Source organism: Hippoglossus stenolepis, chromosome 11, assembly GCF_022539355.2.
Source record: "Hippoglossus stenolepis isolate QCI-W04-F060 chromosome 11, HSTE1.2, whole genome shotgun sequence".
NCBI lineage: Eukaryota > Metazoa > Chordata > Actinopteri > Pleuronectiformes > Pleuronectidae > Hippoglossus > Hippoglossus stenolepis.
In genome coordinates this window covers 7,543,538-7,565,451 of record NC_061493.1, presented here as the reverse complement: position 1 = coordinate 7,565,451, position 21,914 = coordinate 7,543,538, and the positions used below count along the sequence as shown (strand labels likewise).

The window sequence follows — 21,914 nt, the reverse complement described above, 5'->3', positions numbered from 1 at the left end:
AGTTGGAGTAGTGTAGATCTTGCTTCAGAAGAACGACACTAAAGCAGCTTGTGTCTAACGTTTGCTTGAAAAGCTTTTCGTTTCTGACATTTGCTTCCTGCTTTTTCTTCTAATCTTTTAATATTCGCTCCTGTCATATTTTCTTCTTCTCTGTCTCTGCTTTTTGCGGCGGCGGTTTCTGTTTGTATTTCTACAGAGGAGCCTCCTCCCCGGCCTCCTCAACCAGCCGTGTTAATCAAGAGTAAGTCTGGTCTCTCTCAGCAGCTCCTCACCCATTGCTCCTGCCCTCTCTGTTCCCTCCTAGCTCCGCTACTCAAAGGTACATCCCATAGATGTTGTCTATCTTCGGCCTGAGTTTGCAGTGATTTTCATGTCTGCTTTTATTTCTTTCCTCACATCTTTCTTCATCCATCCACCCTTGTGTCCCTCTAACAGCTGTGCAGTGTCTTGCTATCCTTGCAGTGTCCCAGTCTTTTTTGGAGTGTGTTTTGTGGAGTGAAGTGAACTTGGAGAACTTCAGTGTCTTTCTAAAACTTTTCCGTAAATTAATAAAAGTGTTGTTTGTTTTGTGTCTGCAGAGCCTTGCTACGATCTCGTAAATGAGGACGAGGATTTGACCTCTGCAGGACTAAAAAGATTATCACTTCGGAAGACTGGTTCCGTCAAAAGCTTAAAAATTAAACCTGCTGCGTGGGTCTCTGCTTCCAAACAGGGGATTAGCCGTAGTCCGGGCTCAGGCTACAACCCCAACGGTGAAGTGTCCCTCATTGACTTTGGGGAGGAGTTCCCCCCGTCCTCTCCCTCCCCCTCCCCTGTGGTAGAAGTTCAGATCCCCTCTCTGGCGGAGCTGGCTTTGGAAGCTGAGAACATCATGGACCGCACTCCTCCTCAGAGTCCGTCCAGATCGTTACCCCGCCCCCTTCACCCTACACCAGTAGTGGACTGGGATGCACGACCTTTACCTCCACCCCCAGCCTATGACGATGTAACCCAAGATGAAGATGATATGGAGGTACGGTAGGAGGTGATACAGCATCTTTGACACTATGCCAAAATACAATGGAAATGTTTATCTCCTTTTGTTATCAGTTTGTTCTACAGTGGACTGTACTGAAGCCGATGTTTACATAAGCTGTTTTCAGACATGAACTCCAGATAATTTCTGCACAATGGGGTTCGGACATTCTCCGTAGTTTGTCTTTCACACCTGAAGAACGCATCACGAGATTCTCTGGTCAGACGCGATCACAACAACACAAATCTTTAGAGTGTTCAGGTTAGAGGCGGCGCAGCCTGCAGAGGCAGGACGTAGCGTATAAATTCTGTAGAGATCACATGGTTCTGTTTACACCACGTCAACCCTGGCATCGGCCCGTATTACCAAACACTCTTGAAGCTCGTGGTCGCCGTCTTGTATGTGAATGGCGCCATTTTTATCCTGAGATATTCGTATTCTTTTTGTTTTCTTTCAGTTTTGTGTCCTTCACCTGTTAGAAACATCATCAACACGCCCTCTCGCTCACGTTAAATACTGTGGTGAATCCTGCTGTATTCTCACATGGGCTCATTCGGACATTATCTAGAGTTTTTACCAGGGGGCAATGTCTGAAGCAACTGACTCTGACTTAAGTGTTCTCACATACAGCCCCTCCGGATAATTTTAGGGGATCATCTAGTTCAGTGCATGTCTGAAAGCAGCCAAAGTAATAGTGAGAACTTTCTTTCCTCACTCAGGTGAGCTCCATCAACAGCTCAGAGCAGCAGCTTGAAGAAGAGCAGAGCGATGTTCTAAACCCAGATGAGGCTGACGTGGCTCCCTCCTCAGGGCAGGTTGATGCTCCCGTCTCCTGGGGTCCAGACAGACCGGGCCTGGAGGACAACCTCTTCCTCCCCAGCAAGCAGAGCCAGGGCCTGTCCACATCTTTCTCCCAGTCGGCAGACATCTTCCAAGAACTCCAGCAGGAGTGCATGAGGAGGCTCAACGTACCGAAAGGAAGCGCTGCCCGGTCGAGCTCGCCATCCCAGACATCAGCGTTGTTTCCCCACACTTCTCTGACCCAGGAGGGAAAAGAGCAGAGTGTCTTTCCCTCCGGTGAAGACAAACCCCAAATCCCCCCTCGTGTCCCCATCCCACCTCGCCCCATAAAAAGGGGTGACTACACATCTGCTCGCTGGTCAAGAGATCTTTCTCTTTCCCCAACTCTCGCAGATGCCACAGAGGACGTTTCAGGCCCGGATCAGAACCGACCACCTCAGATCCCTCCAAGGGACCCTTTGTCTCTGCCGGGCTCCAGGACTCCCAGCCCCATGGGCCTGTTAGTGGGCTCCCCCCAGCAGAGAATCTACTCTGTCAGTCCCACCACCATGCAGGTTCCCCTTACATCCTGCCCCCCCACACATGCCTATGGCTCCTACCTCTCCACCTCTCCAGGTAAACTCATGCCTACCACACACAGCTTCGCCTCAGATCCTAAATATGCTGCACCCAAAGTGATCCAGGCGCAGGGGAAGGACTCTGCCAGTAAGGGCCCCTGCATCCTCCCCATTTTACGTGACGGATGTAAAGTGAGTAACACCCACTATTACCTTCTGCCAGAGAGGCCACCGTACCTCGACCGATACGATCGCTTCTTCAGGGAGGCAGAGAGCCTTCCTGCTAGTGGGATGGAGGAAAGGCATTTACGGCAAGCCAACACTGCCACCGTCAGACCCATGGTGGTCAGCAACCAGACTGTCCAGGGACATGCCCAGGGACAGGGCCTTGTCCAGCTGGGTGAGCTGAAGGCTAATTTCTCCTCCAACAATAACAGCAGTCTGGGTGGACCACGGTCAGGGATGAGGACATCACTTAGTCTCCCTCGCGTCTGCTCGGAAGGGTTGACAGCACCAGCCATCACTGCTTCCTGTACCAGGACAGATGGAGGAGCGAACTCAGCTGACAGGGTCAAAATGGTAAGGTGACAGTGCTTTGGATTTTCTTTTGCAACCTCATGAAGCACATCTATAATTTTATGCTTTAAATCATGTGCGAAAAAACAATCAAAACATAAATATATTACATCAAAACAATGCAATATGTACTCTTTATGCTTTTAAACTGTGTCCATAGATTTAAATTTACTAATAATACTAAAACTGTTCGATGCAAGTCAGAAACTTTGAGCCGTTCTCCCTGTTTAACTGTATATTTCTTCAAGTAACATTTTCTCCGAAAAATTATAGAAAAATATTATCCATGGCTCCTCTTACTCACTTTTTCATATGTAATTCAGCAGTAGAGTCTCATAAGTTTTACAGCCTTGTACATCAGCTCAACATGTCTGGAGCTCTAATACCTATAAAGACTCTTGTTACTCACATAAGTATAGTTATGGCTAAAGTGCAACTGCAAAATCAAAGCCCGGGCACATACAAGAAAACGTGTCTTGAATAAACGTCCACTGCAGTGGCTAAAAGACAGGGTCATTAGTTATGAGTAAATGTGTAATAAGGTCATTATCACACAGCTATAAGATGAAATACCAGTGATGTTGCTCAGTAGAATTGGTGTGTGAAGTAATAAACCTTTAAATTTAAGATGTAATGTATCTCAGTCAGTGTGTATTTGATTTAGGGTTTGGTATTTAAATTTATCTTGACAAAAACAAAACAAAAAACATGTACTGTATACATGTATGTAATGGTGCACAACATATTGCATTTGTTCATACACTGAACACAAGGGGGCAACAGAAGATAATCTTGCTTGGTCGTCCATTGTGTGTGTGTGTGGGTGGGGGTGTGTGTGTGGGTGTGTGGGTGGGTGGGTGTCTCTTAACTGAGAGAAGTTGTGGAAATTGCCGGCCCACACATTAATAGTGTTTAATTACTCATATCTCTTCTTATTGATCATATTACTTCCCTATTCAACTTCACATCATTATTAGAGCCAACTTTCAATTTGAAGCTGAACTTACAAAAGCCAATGAGTTTGAATTAAATTAAAGTGGTTAAAAGTTTTATTTGAATATCTGTTGAGTTCAAAACTTGGTTGCATACAAACACGTTTATCCATTCCCGTCACAAGGTCCAAGTATAAAAATGTCTTAACTTCTCATAACTCGTTTACATGATTTATAATATGTCATTGTTCTCTGGAGATGAATTCATTTAGCTGAGAATTGTATTCGAAGGACGAGGGACCAGTTAGGTTATTTTTGCCGACCAATTGATTCTGACAGCGATTAAACCAGATTGAACTGGAGTCAGAATCACTGCGAACCACCGAAGGCTCCACATTGATCAGCCGTAGTGGATACTGAGATCTGTGGCTGCAGTGGGAATGTGGGATTATATATAAATTGTACTTCAGAGGAGTTCAATGCAAGATATAGATGTGCAGTTGAAATTCAGTGGCTGTTAGTTCAAACAATAAAAGAAGAAACAGGAGCTGATGTCACACAGTACACAAAAAAATACTGATCAAATAAAAAGAATAAACATTTGTCTACAGAATTTGTGAAATTCCCATCATGCTCACTGTTGGTGACATTGTGGAAATCAGAAACAGTTTAAGGTGGATTTATATAAACATAATCAGAAGAGCCCAGACAATTCTAATTCATTTAGTGAAAAAATCTGCTTTTTCAGTCAGGTGAAGCTAAAAGTAAACAGGAGCTCTGAATTCAGCCAAAAGTTATTATTTGTGTCTGTGAACTATTAAAAGTCAAGTTGATACTGGGGATTTCATCATGAGAAAAGGACACAGTGGTGTACTATCAACAGGAGTGAGGAAGAGGAGGCAGGGGAATGTTCAGTTAGGTGTTGTTGGATGATGCTCAGACTTACAGCACTGTTGTGTGATTTAGGTGCAGGAGGCAGTTCATGGTGTCACGATAGAGGAGTGCCAAGCCGCCCTGCAGAACCACAACTGGAACGTCCAGAAAGCTGTGCATTACCTAAAGGTGAGGACTTTAAAAAAGTGCATGTACTACTGCAGCCATTTACTGAACCAAAAATGACATCCATGCACTCGGTGTCTTCCGGCCTGTTCGGGCTCCTGTCATGGAGGTAGCTGACCAAGTAGCGTATCCTAGACATCCCTCTCCCCAGCCACACTTTCCAGCTCTTCTTGGGGGGTGCTGAGGCATTCCCAGGCCAGATGAGATCAATCCCTCCAGGAGTTTTAGGTCCACCCCGGGTTCTCGTCCCGGTTGGATGTGCCTGGCAAACCTCCGAGGTTCTATTCTGAGCTCCCTGCAGATCAGTCTGAACTCCTCAGCCTATCTGAGCCCAGCCACGCATTTCAGCCACTTGTATTCACAATCTTGTTATTTCAGTCACTGCTATAATGAAAAAATTATATCAAGATAAAAACGTTTGTTTCAGTCGATAATAGATTTTTGCACTTGATAAACAGCAAAACATTTTACAGGTCTAAGGTAGATTAGTTACGTATTATACCTCCTCACGTTGCTTACACAATCTATTAGCATTCTATCAATATATACTGCTACTACTATATTGCTAGTAAAATGATATTGCAATAATTATTGATTTTGATTTATTGCCAAGCCCTAAGAATACCATGTTTCCTGCAAATTGGTACAATGCAAAACGTTCAGCCACTAAAGGTACAGCGAGGACGATTTCAAGAATAATTATATGAATGAATAATGATTTATCAACAATCCACCATTTGGTGTGAAACGTTTGCCAATTCTCCATGCTACAGTTGTGCACAGATCCTTCAAAAGTAACTGGTCCTTCAAAATAAAGATCCCGTGAAGTGGATGGTGATATTGCAGCTGTGTGGTTATTAAAAGAGAACCAGAGTCCCGATGGTAACGCTGCTGTGCTGCAGAAGAGACCTCAGAGGTCAATTTCCCTGCTTCTCAGGTCCGGCCTCAAGTCCTTTTCTATAATAACTTTTTTTTTTGCGCATGATATAAGTGCAAACAACTGGTCGTTCACAGTTGCCTAATGCAATATTTACTTCACATCAGGGTATAATAGCAGCAACCTTTGTCGATCCTTAAGGGACAATCAGGTCATTACTGCTGCAATGAGCCGGCTATAAATAAAACGCATATGGACTCACTGATGTGTCGACAGCAGACCCCAGCACCGTCTTAACCGGCTGCCGCTGGGGCCACGGTGGGGGAGGGAAGTCGCGGAGTGAGCACGAGGGAATGCTTTGCAGAGGTCTCAATCTATGCAACGGAAGTTTGAACAAAGACATTTAACGTCTATAAAGACTGAAACAAGTTCACAATGTGCTTACTGCAGCAATAACACTCATATGAGGGAGTAAAAGAGATGACGTCTGTTGTTCCAGCCCATGCAGTAACCTATGCTGTGACCCTTCTCCGTCTTGCTCCCTCCCTCACTCCAGCCTTCTTTGTACGACTGATGTATGTTTGTGTGTCTCTGCAGGTGGAGCAGTTGTTCTGTTTAGGTCTGGGGAGCAGGTCCGAGTGTCTGAAGCTGCTGGAGACGTGGGACTGGAACCTGGAAGTGGCCAGCACGCAGATGTTAGATAACTATGGATCCACAAGGCAGAGGTACTGCACTGTCTTATTGAAGTTTTACGGGTCACAGCTTCCCACATAGAATCTATAACTTTTAATGGGCCACACTCTCCCATTAGTGCCAAGCAGTAACTATCCATCTGTCCCCTTTATTATTAATTATGCGTTATCACATAATACAACAACCAGAGCCTCTAATCTACATTTCAAACTTGATCCAGATATTTAATCTTGCATCTGTGGCTTTTTGTCTGTCGTTGTGAGAGGAAATGCTCGGTGAGTTAACTGTTGGATAGTTTTCCTCCTACAAACTATATTATTACTTGTGGTTTATTAAGAAGTTAACAGCAAACAGCAGCAGTGTGACAATGACTTTGTGTACATGTGCACTAGTGTTCCGGTTATGAGGCTTATCCTGGTTTTGATCACAAGGGCAGTGCCCGTTCTAAACCTGCCTGTTTGGAACAGGCTGTTTGTTTGGCTTGTGTTGATGCTCTGGAGCTACTTCCTGTTAATCCTTGTCATTAGTGAGTCCTCCTCAAACAGTTTATACTGTCACTTTTTATTGTTTTTCTAAATGTTGTGCTCGTCCTGCTTGGTTAATCTTCAATGAGAAATTGGTTATTGTTTCATTCACTACATGTTGGCTATTTCAGAGGTCTGTTACGCTATCGGCACAATCTTCAGACCGCAGTTCAGATCTTTAAAAACTAAAAGCTCTGTAATTCAGCTTGATATATAGGATTGCAGAAACAAAACAAAGGTTGTGCTTTATGAAAACAAATCTCAAAAGAGGAAGTGACAACACATCCTACCGTCAATTTTCAACATGTCGCCCACTTTGGTTGGTGGCATGCTGTCACTGCGACGGCACAGAACCAGAGCTCAGTGGATGTATGCAGCCATTACTGGTGGGATTTGGTTTTCATGAGTTCAGTGACACAGAACGGAGAGACAATTTCCGTACACGTAGGGAATTCTTTTACAGGCTGTGTGTCACAGTTTAACTGTTCATAAGACAGTAGGAAAAAACATTATGAGCATCAGTCGGCACAAGTCAGAAACCAGGATAAGATGTATACATGCACCAGTATCCTGGTTACTTACAGAGTGCTCCAGCTAATAAATAGGTTTTGTCAAAAGCGGGATAAGGGTTCATCCAGGATACTGAAATCAGGGCATGCTTAAAAGAGGTTTTAATAAACAGTCTATGGTTCAGAGTAAAGTTAGAAAACGTTGTGTTCATCCTACCTTGTTTATCTGCAATGAGGCTGTTGTATGTTCTTGATCAACTAGATTCTTTATTTTTTTTTCACAGATTTTTTTGCCAATGGTTTTCAAAAAACTAATTTGCGTTATTACTGTTCACGTATGTGGTTTGTATGTAAGTTTGACCTATTGACTTAGGTGGTGTTTTCATACATTGCATGTTGGCTTTTTTCAGAGGTCATATAACCGGGATACGAGTGCACGTTAATGCAGTCAATGAGGCTGAGGCTCATACAGTGGTTGGCTGTTAGAGAAAGTTTTCTGTCTTGTTCTACAGAAAAGTATATATTACTGAAATTATTTAAATACTTCTAATGTGTAGCTCAGCTTAAAAGCCTCAAAGTTCCCTCAAGAAGTCGGTCTTGCAAATAAATGTAAATATCTTTCAAGTTAATTGAAGAGGATTCAGCGTTTCATCTCACTATGTTCTCAATCTAATCTAAATCTTATTTCTATTTGCAGACGGTGACAGAAATCTCAAGCTGCTGAGCTCTGATTGGAATTTCATCCTCAGTAAAACATCATCAGAGGAGGTGATTCGACTTCTTTCTGTTTGACACCTCCAATCAGACGACTGTTATTTGACTTATCACCGAACTATCACAAATTCATTATGGTTCATTCAGACTGACCATGGAGACAGGAAAGTAACTCGTGGGGCAGCAAAGAAGAATTTGGGACATATTTTAAACCTTGTTCTGAAAAATCCGTCATTGTTGCACTTAAGAAGTTGTCTAACGGCACCCAGCGTTTTTTAAAGGTTTTTAAAGGCAAAACAGAATTGGCCTGAAATGTGTCACTCAAACACTTCTGTGTGCTACCCAACTGTCAATCATCACTGCGGCTCGTACACTGATGGCCAAGTGCAGAGAGTCAGGTTGGGAGTGAAGCTGTAGAGGCCACCATGAGATGAAGAGCACAATATACACATAAGCACTTTCTAATTGTCAAGAGCTTGGAGAGTTTGACTGAAAACTGGGATCATATTTACCGATCACTGTCTCAACTAAAGCTTGTGCAGTGAATGTACAGTCGGGTCTAGAAGAATGAACAGCCTGCTTTGCAGCTGAGGAATCTGCATCACCATCTGAGGCAAGGGTTTCAAGAGCAGTGACAAATAAATCATAGACTTCCACAAACTCTGTGCCCAACAAATCAATATTTGACTGGCAGGAAATAATTTTGCCTGTTATAAAGAAGTGTGTCATCAGAAAGAAAAAATTTGGCACAAATTAAAGCACTTGTCAGACTTCAACTAAATTCATCTTCTGCACAAAGCTGCCTAGGTCCTGAATATCTAACATGTGAGTCATAGTCTGAGAATTCAGGGCAAATTAAGGCTTTTTAAAAAACTCAATCACAAGAGCAAATCAGTCAAATTGCCCGACTCCATTCACTCTGCCATAAATGTTTCAAGGACATTTTCCCAGTAATACAGCGAAGAATGTAACAACACAAAAAAAACTTCAATAGAATAAAAGCTGGTCACTGTGCAGACTTGTAGCTGAGCTGCTGTGGTTTGGGGATTTCTTGATGCCAGTGCCTCTAGTAACCTGTCTGCCAGACTTGAGGAAGATGCCTTGGGTCAGTGACAACAACTGAGGACATCTCTGCTTTATATTTCCATCATGGTAATTGTGGTCTGCAAAAATTATTTCCTCTTCATGAGCAGCTCCAAACCATTGTTGTTTAAAATAAACAATTATGAGCCATTTTTTCTTTGTGTGTCAGTGCTACTGGTCAGCAGTTGTCACTGACTGTTACCATGGAAACATGGCTCTTAGTTTTAAGTAAGCTTGAGGGTTTAATAGCTGTTTTGGTTTTTTTACCAATAAAAATACATAAATCTAAATGCTAAATTAAAGGGCAATTCCAGTATTTTGTATTCTGGGACCTATGGGTGTATAAATGAATCCTACTTACAAAAACTTTTTGAATCAGTCCAGTAGATCTACCCCTTAAAAAAGTATTTTTGGTGAGAAATCACTTTTAGAGACATTTCATGGACTGTCACAGTTGCCCCATAAGATTATATTGTCGTCACTGCCGCCTTGACAATCTACTGGACTGATTCCAAATGTTTTAAGTACCATTCATTTACCCATCTACATTAACAAACATAGGGCCCAGGTTAAAACAAATCCAGAAATTCCTCTTTAGGACTAGTCTTACAGTTAAACTAGTCTAGAATATCTTTGTGCAGCCGGCGTCTGATCTATGACCATTGCAACATAGTCACAGACCCCAGATACAGTCTTTCCTTATTCCTCAGCTGAATACTCCTGCCAGTTCTGCATTTTCTGCATGTTTCCAGACTACGTTGGCAGCCAATAACATCAACGTAGAGAAATTTAGCCCAAGGCACAGATCCTGTTCCATAATCATCACTTAAAACCACAACTGTGATATTTTGGTCAGGAGCTTCAGGGGCAATTATTCAAAACTTCCAGGACACCTCAGCTCTGCTGAACTCACTGCCGGACGTGATACATTCTGCCTGTGTATTGTCACAGTCGAGCAATGAACACTTTAAAACTCAATATAGAAACCTTTGGGCCTGTGCTGCTGTTTATATCATATAAACTTTTTATTTGAAGACTGGTGAAAGAAAAGGCAATAAAAGGCATTTAATAAGCTTTAACCTCTAAAATTCACTTTTATATCGGCAATACTGAGACAATGTTTGGTCATCACACATGATCCCTATGGTGCTTCTCTCTATAGCAACAAAGAACCATCTTTGCCAACTGGTGCCCATCCATGTAATTACCATATACATGTCTATGGCCCTGGCTTCGCTCCAAACCCACTAACCCCTCTGTATGGCCTCAAAAAACAAAAACAGTATGTGACACGTCTGAGCACAATCTGTTTGGGCAGAAACGTTCGGGCAGCCGCTGAAAAAAGCTTCTGTGGAGCCACAACCAGCCCGTTTTTCTGCATGAGTGAACTAAGAGGCTCAAAAAACAAAACAAAATAAAACAAAAAAAAGCTAAAGGAGGTATTTATAAAGGATGTACAGGACTGATTTATACAGTCAGAGCTTTCTCCTGTGTGCAATAAGGCTGCTGTAGAACCTGTGACCTCCCAGTCTGTCCATCCATTAATGCCACCCAGTCCGGAAAATATCATGGAGCTGTCTTCTCTTTCGTGATGAATCCTAGCGATTGAACGCACACCGTTTTTCAGTATCAAGTGTTTGGTGACTCAGTTTTCCTCCCTGGGTAATTCCGCCACTGATCCACACTCCGTTCAGCCATTTCCCTTCTGGCTTGTGTTTGCATTAGAGCTGACTGTAAATCAGTGCATGAGGACAACTGGAAGCGAGGGCTGCCTCCGCTCTGTCCACGTGTTGTTTGTCTTTATGCCAAGCTGCTGTAGTTGTATTAGAAGGACTGAACCTTGTGGTGTTAGGATCAACCCAAAGAAACATTGTCCTGTTGTGGTGTTGACCCTGATGTTTTAAAAAAAAAAAACTCTGTTCAGCTCTTTGTTTGCAAGAAAAACATGTTCATTAGAAACTGCTACTTTAAAGTCCCTTGTATTGTTTTTGCTGTTCTTTTGCCATTTCTCTCGTGTTTTGCTTCCCAGGATGTGATTTATTTTAAATGCCTACTGTACAGCTGGTTTTCATTGTGTCTCTCCTCCTGGGTCGATGGAAAAGTTTGAGAGAAGTAAATGCTGCAGAATTTATAAATGTATTTTTTATTAAAGAGTTAATTATTTTTTACCTCTTCTCCTCTGTTGACCAATCTTTTTTGTCTGTTCCACTAATAATCTCTGTAGTTGCGTGAAAGACTTGTCTGAGTCAGTTGCCGCTGACATTTTCCCGAATTTTTCCTGCCAGAGTAAAATGTCCGAGCACGAAAATGTCACGAACTTTCCCAGCTAGTGAGTGGGTTTGTTGATGACAGACGCAAACCTGAAAAAATATATAAATATCTCGGGATGAAAAAAAGTTTCCATACACGTAGAAGACGCTGATAAAGACGAAGAACTCTGAAAGAGCTTTTGGTGATAAGGGATTACGTCAGTGTTGATGTTGTGCCATAATGCATCAAACGTGATACCATAAAATGGTGTGCCTTTCGGCATTCAATAAATTTGGTTATCAAGATAAAAATATTAAATATTAATATTTTATTATTAATATTAAATAATAACTTTAATTGATTAAAGTTACCTCGGGGCACCACCCTTCAAAGGAAGTGAAAAGATAGCCAATTTATTGATTAAGTCTCATAAAGGTTCTAACTACAAATTTGGAACTCTGATTAACAATTAAATTAATAACTATAACCAAAATTACCATATAGATAGTTAGCTAAGTTGAAAGATATGGGGTTCTTGACAGTGTAGAGGTTGGCGAAATTCACTTATGCAACATTAATGGAAAAACATTTGTGAAAGAAAAACATTTATTATGAATATAATAAAGTATAAAAACACAAATTACTAACGGTCTAATTGCTAAACAAAGATAGGTATGTGTGTATACATGTGTGTGTGTCTGTGTGAGTCAGCGTGCTTTCAAGATGGTCGCTGGCCAAAGAGATAACACCCTTCCCCCACCTATTGGAATGTTTACGACCTGTAGAGATAATGAGGTGAAGGGATATGCATGTGTCTGTGTGTGTGCCAAATTAGAGGAAGTTACTAGATTGGATGCAACGAAAGACTGTGAAGAGCATAACAGACTAACATTACTTTCTCAATAACTTGTACCCAAAATATCACAACACCACAAATCAAACTTATAAACCTCACACAGAATCGAATAAACAGTCTTGCTTAGCCTAGTATAATTATTAAGCCCAGATGTGTTAACAGTCCGTGGAAAGGGGAAAACGGAAGTTGCTGTGCAGTTCGCAGTTTTGTGTCGTCTTGCTGGTTTCGGTTGAGTTCAGTTCAGTTGCTGAAGTTTGCCAGCAGGACATCGAGTCGCTGCTAGGACGTTGGTAGAGCTTGGAGGGCGAGGAGGTTTCCTTGGTGAGATGAGCTGGAAGCTGCACCTTTGTGCTCCTCTCGAAGAGTTGGATGGGAAGAGAAGATGTGAGCTGGAGAAGAGGCTCCACAGCCTTCCCTCCTGTGGAAGGATCGTAGGAAGAGGCAGAAGAGGCTCAACAGCCTTCTCTCCTTAGAGGGGTTTTAGCAAGAGAGAGATCGAGCGCAAGAAGCTGGAGAACCTGGCTTATATTGGCCCGGTGACCTCACAGGTCATGGGGTCCAGAGTGACCAATGGGAGTTGAAACCTGTGTCCCTGGGGGGTTTTCCACCCCTCTGTGTGAAGTTGTTGCCTGCTGGGAGACTGAGTTCCTTGCTCTGGTTTTTAATGGCCCCTGGGAGACGGAGTCTGTTAAGACTAAAATCTATGTTTTCCTTTTACTATTTGTTAAGACTAAAATCTATGTTTTCCTTTTACTATTTGTTAAGACTAAAATCTATGTTTTCCTTTTACTATTTGTTAAGACTAAAATCTATGTATTCCTCTGAATATTTGTTAAGACTAAAATCTATGTATTCCTTTTACTATTTGTTAAGACTAAAATCTATGTTTTCCTTTTACTATTGGTTAAGACTAAAATCTATGTTTTTCTGAATATGTGTCTGTGAAGATGGCAATGAAACTGAACTCTAAACAAGTGCAGTAGGTTGGACAGGGGTGGGGGATGGGGCCGTTTGGGCTGAATCTGAATAGGTGGGAAAATGTGCGGCCTTCACATAGTGACTGATAGTAGCTGTTGCTGGCGGGTTTTAATCTTGAAGTTGATTGTTGTGTGTGGGTGTGTGTGTCACATCGCAGTTCAGTCTTGCACCTGTCTGATAATGCCTGTCTGAGAAGACTGTACATCTGTGGCAGACAATAAACTGTACTTTAACTTGTTCTAATACCTAACTTACAATATTACAGCATAAACTCCATTAGCTTTATTCCAAAAATCATACATAGATGAATGCACTGTTTTCTTAAAAAACTGTGACCTACCCTTAGAAAGAATTCAAGCAGCGGCCACTAGGGTCTGAAGGACAGATAGCAAAATGTGCATGCCATACTGAAAGCTCACAAGCTGTCAGCCGATTCAAGGCTTGTTTTAAAACACCAAACCAAACACTGTCAGAATGTGAAGATTTGTCCCAGCTACGGTCAAAGGAGGGACGAAACTGGGAGCGGCTCCTCATCATTGGCGAATTCCAGTGCCTTGAGGCTGGGACCAGCCTGTGCACTAGCCACGTGACTCCCCCTCCTGCTGAAGTTCTACCTATTATTATAAATATTGCACCCACCGTCCGCTCGGGGCGACTCTTGACTTCCCTGGCGGTATTAGGCGGCTTGCGGGTTGTACGTTGAGTGCCCATAGCTATGTAGTAGCTGTTCATTGCTTCTAAATAAATACTTTCTTGAACCAGACCGACTCTACCATCTCTACCTAAGGAAAAAAGAACGCGACAAGTCCTGGGGGAACATGCGGCTTCAGGGTTTGATGGCACATGTAGGCCGAAGTGTGGTTTCACACAAAACCATGGCCCAACATTGATGTGCTGTAAACAAAATCATGCAACTTCAACAGCAGATCACGTCGTGCCTCCTTCATGCTGTCCCCTGGCGTCACCCCTCACCTTAATGTTCCACACATTTTCCTGTTTTTGTGAACTCGTCTGTGAAAGGAAAACTCTGAAAATGTCCGAACCCCCTTTTCTGGAGTTCATGTCTGAAAAAAGCTTGTTAGTGCTGCTTTTTAAAGATATTCTGGATTCAGATTTTATTAAATGAAACATGTTCCAAACAATGCTCCGATGCAAAAGAGCTAATTACTGCATACGAGCTAAATATGAGCTATATAATGCACTGCACATAGACTGCATTAATTAACCTTAAAAGTGTTTCTGTCCCTTTAACATTGAATGTTATAAACTACAGCGAGGCCCTATTACAAAAAACTCAGTTTATATAATGCTGCTTTTATGAGTTATACTCGGATGCATAGTGTTGAAAGTGCTGATATCACTGGTCAATTAATATAGTCGTCAATCACTGGGAAATTAATCAACAAACATTTTAGCAGGAGATTAGTTTGTTGATTGATTTGACTGGGGACTTGATCTGCTTGTGGATTTTCTTGTGTCTCAGCATGCTAACGTTTGACAATTAGCCCTAAACACGAAGCACAGCTCAGGCTAATGGGAATCATTCGGTTTGTAGATATTTGACCTGATGGTGCAAGATGAAAAGTGAAATTAATCCTTTTTGTGAGACGTTTAATAGAATTTCATGGCAGTTTGTCTTAAAAACATTTGACTCTGAACAAAGTCGATGGATCAATAATGTTACACCCCACGATTATGTGGCCCTGTGGGGCGAATACAACATCTAAGATCACTAATCACCACTGACACCAATCAACAACAGAAACTATGGAAACAGCCCAAACCATGGGATTTATGAACATCAAACGACACAATACACAGAATGTTAAAATCCCAGGCTGAGGCCCAGCAGAACACGCAGTCCCCAAACTGGAAGCCTCCCTTCTGATCCTGAGTTTTTTAAACAACCTTCATTCACTGGCCAAGTGCACCTCATTGACGAATGATCGGTTTAATCAGGGTGGAGCTAGCGGAGAGACATGAGAAAAACAGGGACACAGAACAGGAACTCATGCAGCCATAACAGTAACTTCAATAGGATTTGTCGTCTGGGAACCGTCAATGTCCAAAACGAAATTGGTGCAACTCCATCATAGAGGTCAAGACAATTCAATTTGTAAATGAACAGTTTCAGCAGCTGGTGGCGCTGAATAGCAGGATCCGCTGAAGCCAATCAGGATCCTTGATCCGATGTTTTTTGAGAAGATATTTGAATGAGAAACAAAGCAATGGACTGAATGACCAATGTAAATTAGCTGTCTCTTGAGATATAATAAGGCTAACACATTTATTCATTTCAGCCTCTCGATAAGGGATTTGCTGTTTTTCTATGTTAATGTTGATCAATCTGAAATCAATATTTTGAGGATTTGAACTGAAGTTCAGACACAACATGGAATTTGAATGTGTCAATATCCCATTGGTGTCTTTTTTTAGATGTTTCATACTCTAGACGATGAATCATCGGATTAAACTGTAATGAAAACCATTGATCATTGTTCCCCTAAATGTGTACATACAACAGTCTGTTCTGTGGACTGTTACTCCATGAACAACTTTATTTGTAAGAAGCCGTCGGGCTCTGGCTCCACCGGACCTCGTGGCCTCAGTGTGATGTAACAGATCGATCCCAATCAATGAGGCTGTGTTTGTGCTTGTGATCATCGATGTTCCGACGATGCGAAGCCTTGATCCCGGAGAGAAAATAAAACCCAGACCTTGCATGTGTCGACTGTATATTGATCCTCACAACACAGATATCAATTGACCTTCATATTGTATGGTCATATCACCTGCGGCAACACTTTATGGTTCAGAGTTCATGCATAGTTTCTGTTGTGTTAAAAATGTGCTAAATGAGCGTATCACAGATCCATTTGATTATTGATGAAAGGGCAGGAATCCTACTGAAGAAAAAAAAGGCTGCGGGTCAATGAAACATAAAACTGTATTATGGAATAAGAGTGAACAACGCAGAAGGGTGCAGCTGAACCTTCTGTCGTAAAAAACAACATTATTCTTAAATCCTCCCTTCCCTCCCTCACCAATCACCATCTTTCTTGTCTTCCTTGACTTGGAAGAACTTCTGCTTACTAGTGAGGGACCCAGTAGGCCTTCCATTCATCTTAGTGGTGTGTTCATGTGTGCACGTAGGGTATCATTACTCAGTCCCTGGGCAAATTATCAATGCCTGTTGTTGTACTATAGGATGCTAGAGAAGTGGGATCGCAGGAGTCCCTGGAGAAATTATTGTAGTTTTCGCCAAAGAGAAGAGGGTAAATAAAGAAGAAAAAGAGACAAAGCAAGAGCAGGAGAGCTGCCAAGAAAGTGCAGAAGACCAGATAAGACTGAACCTCCTGCTTTCTGGGAAAGAAATCACCCTATATATATATATAGGGTGATATTATATATATATATATTTATTTATTTATTTAATTGTTTTCTGTGTCTACAGTTTGCTTTATAGAATACAATCTCAATATCCCTATTTTGTTTTTCTTACTTTTTTTTGTAAAGGATGATTTGTTTATTTTTCTCCAGGACTGTTTCTTTTCCTTACTCGCCATCTCCTTTTTTGTTTTGAAAATAAACTTAAGCTCAGAGCTACAGAACAGGTGCAGATGTTCGGCTAGCTGCGGAGCAGAGAGAGACGGATGATGACAGGATGATTGGGGAGAGGAAGATACACCGGAGAGACTTTTCAGAGGTCGGAGAGGAGAAAGAAGAAAGGAATCTAAAAAGAGACAGATGGGTGAAAAGGGAATGGCTGTGTGTTACAACACATGGATCTCTTTTATTCTTTGTCTCTACATCTTGAAAAGATTCTTTGTCTTTTGCCTCGCTCTTTTTATTCGATAGGTAATTTGAAATGAAATTACTGGTGTAGTGCCCACTCTAAATCTGCCTGTTTGGAATGATCTGAAGCGTTAAAGCTCCAGAGCTACTGCAGAATTATTCCTTATCATAGGTGAGTCCTCCTCAAACGATTCTAAAAGTTTTTTTTGCAGGCAAGATTTTACAGTCAATGTTTTTACTAAAATGAAACTTAATTTGTTTTAATACTGTTCACTTATGTGGTTTACTTATAAATTGGAATTATTTTCTTCTCTGTTATGCTCAATGTAAAGCATTACAGCAATAAAATGAATGGTGTGCTTTTACTTTGAACACAGATTGCTAAAGAGGAAGTGATTCTATGAATATTGTTTCCGTAACGGTGATCAGCACCTGCTGCACTGCTGAATATCTGTTAGATATGGTTTTAAAAGAAGATCTGATAATCAAGATGATCTGGCAGGACAGACATTATTGGCCGCAGGCTGCCAGTTACTCTGCGCTGTTGTTTATCTGAGGACAAAGAACAAGATTGAACTGGGTCCATGGGCTGATCGTTATTGCAACCCCCCCACCGCCTCCTTTTACTGAAAGACCCCAAAAGCCACAAAAGTAATCTGACTTTTTTAGTACTAAGCTGCATGTCACAATTGAAGCAGCACTATGAACACTGTTTTTTAATTATTATTATGGACAGATTTTTAATTTCCCCTCATTGCAGTTTTGTGAGGAGCGTCTTTGTCGTGGGAAATTTGAATTGAACACTTTGACATTACCGGGTCATTTAAACCATTGCTTATATAAAAACATGCATTACTTTAAGAACAAAGTACCGCAGACATTGATAACATAAAGTTCCATTGTTCCTCTTCACGCTTCTCTGGTTCTTCTCTCTGGTTCTTCAACAATACAGTGCATGTGTGCAGTCCTCAGATCGACTGATTAATGATGTGTAAGGAAAGGACATGCTATTGGCGACTTACATAAGCCCACTTGGGTAGCGGAGCCAGACAGGGAGGTGGCGTGTTTTGCCATTGAGAGTGAGGACAAAATAATGGACCTCCAACCAATTAATCATTGTGCTCAGGGTTAATGATAGCCCTTTGTCCAATGTCCCTGTGTGCCTGTAGGTTATTATAGCATTATCTAACCTTTACTACTATTATCTAACTATTAATTACCTTATTTCAATACATGCTGTCCAAACCTACTCCTTGAAACACATGATATTAACCTTATACTGAATTGAATCTCCTAAAAAGACCTTAAAATGTACAAGATGTAATCATATATGTCGAGCATGTTGCATTATTCTACATAATGAGACATGCATGTGAACGACTTATATTGGTACATTGTGTGCAACGTCCCCCTGCCGACATCCACTCAGGGATGTAATTGGATTTCTGGGAACTGCCGCTATGGACTACCGCTACCTGGACATGTTGTACAGAACATGTGTACGTGTAAAGTGCAGGACTCCATTATGCTGTATGATTACACTTCTCACTACTCATTTTTGACAGACAAATAGCCAGAGAGGCTCTTTCACTTAGTTTTTAGTGACAGTGGTAGTGTGGTGACAGTCTCCTCTGCGGCATCCAAAACCCATTTGTGGATGTTCAAACAGCCTTTTTAAAAAGAAACCTAATTGCAAATGAGACAAAAATGTAGTGATGGAACTGCCATTTTTGTCATGTCAAGGAAACAGCTGCACACCAATTAAAAGTATGCCATATTCAAGAAATTACAGGGAGTGATGACAGGTGGTGGAGGAGGAGGGGTACACGGAGACAGGGTGTTTTTAAAAGAGGGTGATGAAAAGATACCTTATTTTCCTCTAAAATTAGTAAATTGAAGAGGAGGACAAGGTGATAAGGGAGCACAGAGAGAAATTCAGAGAGGTGAGACAATATGAGGGAAAACAGGCAGTAGTGGAGGCCAATAGCAGAGAAACTGCTGTCAGCTGGACCTAAATTTATTCCTTTAACAAATGCTTTTATTCAAAGCCACGGACAAAAGAGGTACAATCCAAACCACAGTAGATCAAGGAGAGGTCTTTGAAAAGGGAATGTTTATGACCTTTCCATGAGAGAGAGCGAGAGAGCGAGAGCGAGCGATAGAGAGAGAGAGAGAGAGAGAGAGAGAGAGAGAGAGGTTTAGAAGCATGAAGAGCATATTTGGTGAAGGTACCTCTTGAAAATGTCCTCAAGTCGTTTTTTGAAGAAAGAGGGATACTGCTGTCCATTAATTAGTTACGGTAAGTTAATAAAGAATGGGGGCTATGGTTTTCATTCATTTGTAGATTGTATTGCACAGAAAGTGTCATAAACTTGAATGAGTGGGTTCAGGTGGTTAGGTGCCATGCTAGAGGCCAATTGTGCGAGCCTTAGTGACTTGTGACTTAGGCAAGACATGGCTGGTACCTGCACAAGGGGTTAGGAGGCATATTCAGTCAGAAAACATCTGATCTTTCATGAGTATTGGTGAACGACATGTCAGATGATACATGCTCGGTGAAAGTCATTGATCATGATGCCCAGATTTCTTACTGACTTTGAGTGAAGTGGACCTGAACCTGGTACTGATGCTACTAAAGAGGGCTGTCTGTGATGCCCAGGAGTTCAGTCTTAGAGACCTTGAGTTCAAGCTGATGTTCCGACATCCGTTTGGAGAAGATTGCCCTGATTTCTATCTAAGACAGTAGGGTTATCTTTGAGGAAACACAGATGAAGGTGGGTTTCATCAGCATAACATGCAGGCTAATTATCGGACCAAGAGGGGGGGTGTACAGAAGGAGCAGCCGAGGACCAACAAAAAAGGAAAGAAAGTCATGAACTTGAACTCTTTCACTCAATGACTCTAAACAGAATGGAACTGTGCCCAAGATACCTATGAAACCTTGCTGAATCTACTGAAAGAAAGGATGGATACAAGCACGCAGAGGCATGGTTGGGCATTACAGGACAGTTCAAGTTTGTGAGAAGTTAAGAAGAAAAAAAACCTTATAATATTCGATCATTTAGCGCCAGGTAATGATTTGAAACCTCAGAGATTTTAAACCCTCAGTAGGTTTGAGCTCTGAAGCGACCTGCACAGTTACAGAGCCACCTCCCACCATCCACACTAACATTGCATATTTGAAATATTAAACCTGCCTAATATTTTCATATAGTCACATGTCGACGAGTGTGGGATTCACATGGGGTTGCTTGTCACGATGAATCCACAGAAATGGAATTCTGTGTTTTTCAGCTCAATGTTTTTAGTTTTTCCTCCTGCAGTTATCATCACTCACAGACACTGCGTTAGAAATCAAACTGATCCACTGATGTTGAAACATTTAAACAGTATTTGTACCCCAGTGTTCACTGGCTGATTTCAGTGCACACCGCCAACAGAGGCAGGTGAGCAAACGGATTAGTGTGGAGACTCTGTGTGTGTGTGTGTACATTATTTATATCTTTGTGAGGACCATTTTAAAAATAGACCGTAGAGAGTGAGAACAGACAAAGGGCTTATCAAATAATAACAGTTGTAGCATAAACTATCTGTACGGGAGCGATGCATAACAATCAGGTTGAATATTGCATTTAAATCATATTTCTCAGTAATTATATATCTCTGCTGTAATTATGCCTGCAGTGTTTGAATGTGAATAAGTCACATGGCTATCAGGGGGTGCCAGTATGTGACTGTGGCCTCCATCAGGTGACTGTGTTTGTTTGTGCTGGTGCCTGTTTTGTCATTTAACAACTCTGGTAACAATTCTCAATTTCTGGCCGTCACTGCTGAGCTTTGTGCGTTTTTGTTTTGTGAAGGAGCCACTACTATAGTCATTAGCTTGCAAACGGTTCTCCGCTCCTAGATAATTATGCTCCTTAAATTTGGTTGGCATCTAGATCCCACCCTGTGGCAAGTAATGATGAAATTGGATGCTTATCAGAGGGGCACATTGCAGAACTAGACACCAGACATTCCAACTCTGCAATCTTCTTTCTCACTGATTTGTTTTGCTCAAACAGGTTACCTTTCCAACCTGTGAGGACAAAATGCTCTGTCTGGGTTTTTTTTTCAAGCATTTTGCTAAATTAAGGGTACGTCTTCCCTGAAGCTGTTCTGACCAGGCACTTATTCAGATTGTGCCACCGAATTTCAGTCTATTCAAGAGGAAACTGAACAGCCTGGAAACTGCAAAGTAGGTACGCCGGTTTCACACTCCTGCACAGCCTCTCTCTGGGCTTTCTACCCTCCGAGGAAAAAATCTGTCTTAATGTGCAACGGGCATCTTATGCAGACATCCTCCACTGACAGCTGCTATCACAGAACGACAGAACTACTGCTGAAGGCCTGAGATGCAACACCAACCAGCATCCTCCGTCTCTCCTGTCCAGCAACACCTGTTCAGTTGAACCTAAGTGGCTAGAGGCCAGTGCAGATGATCTCAGCCAACATTAAGACAATGTTAATACCCGGCCTGCTCCTGTCTGAGAGGTGACAAACCTGCCCCTTTCCTAATACAATTTTGCCCACGTTGAAAAAATAAACATTGCACACATCTGCCAAATGGGCCATCACACTGCCCTGGAGTAGTGTGGCTCTCATGTTTCCTTCCGTCTGAATTAGTACTACATTGGTGACACCTTCCATTATCAC

General features: G+C 41.9%; 1 protein-coding gene across 8 annotated transcripts in view; it reads left to right on the top strand.

Moving 5' to 3' along the window:
- tnk2b (tyrosine kinase, non-receptor, 2b) overlaps nt 1-11,508 on the top strand; it is a 54,007-nt gene extending 42,499 nt beyond the window's left edge. For 5 of the 8 annotated variants that reach the window (XM_035170086.2, XM_035170081.2, XM_035170082.2 and 2 more), the window contains 6 exons: nt 197-319; nt 579-1,012; nt 1,735-2,952; nt 4,848-4,943; nt 6,415-6,542; nt 8,241-11,508. In XM_035170086.2, the coding sequence (XP_035025977.1) occupies nt 197-319; nt 579-1,012; nt 1,735-2,952; nt 4,848-4,943; nt 6,415-6,542; nt 8,241-8,247 (2,006 nt within the window). In that variant the 3' untranslated portion in view covers nt 8,248-11,508. The remainder of the gene's footprint in view (nt 1-196; nt 320-578; nt 1,013-1,734; nt 2,953-4,847; nt 4,944-6,414; nt 6,543-8,240) is intronic. The other 3 variants (XM_035170087.2, XM_035170088.2, XM_035170085.2) reach the window with 2 other exon arrangements.
- Nucleotides 11,509-21,914: the final 10,406 nt, after the last annotated feature.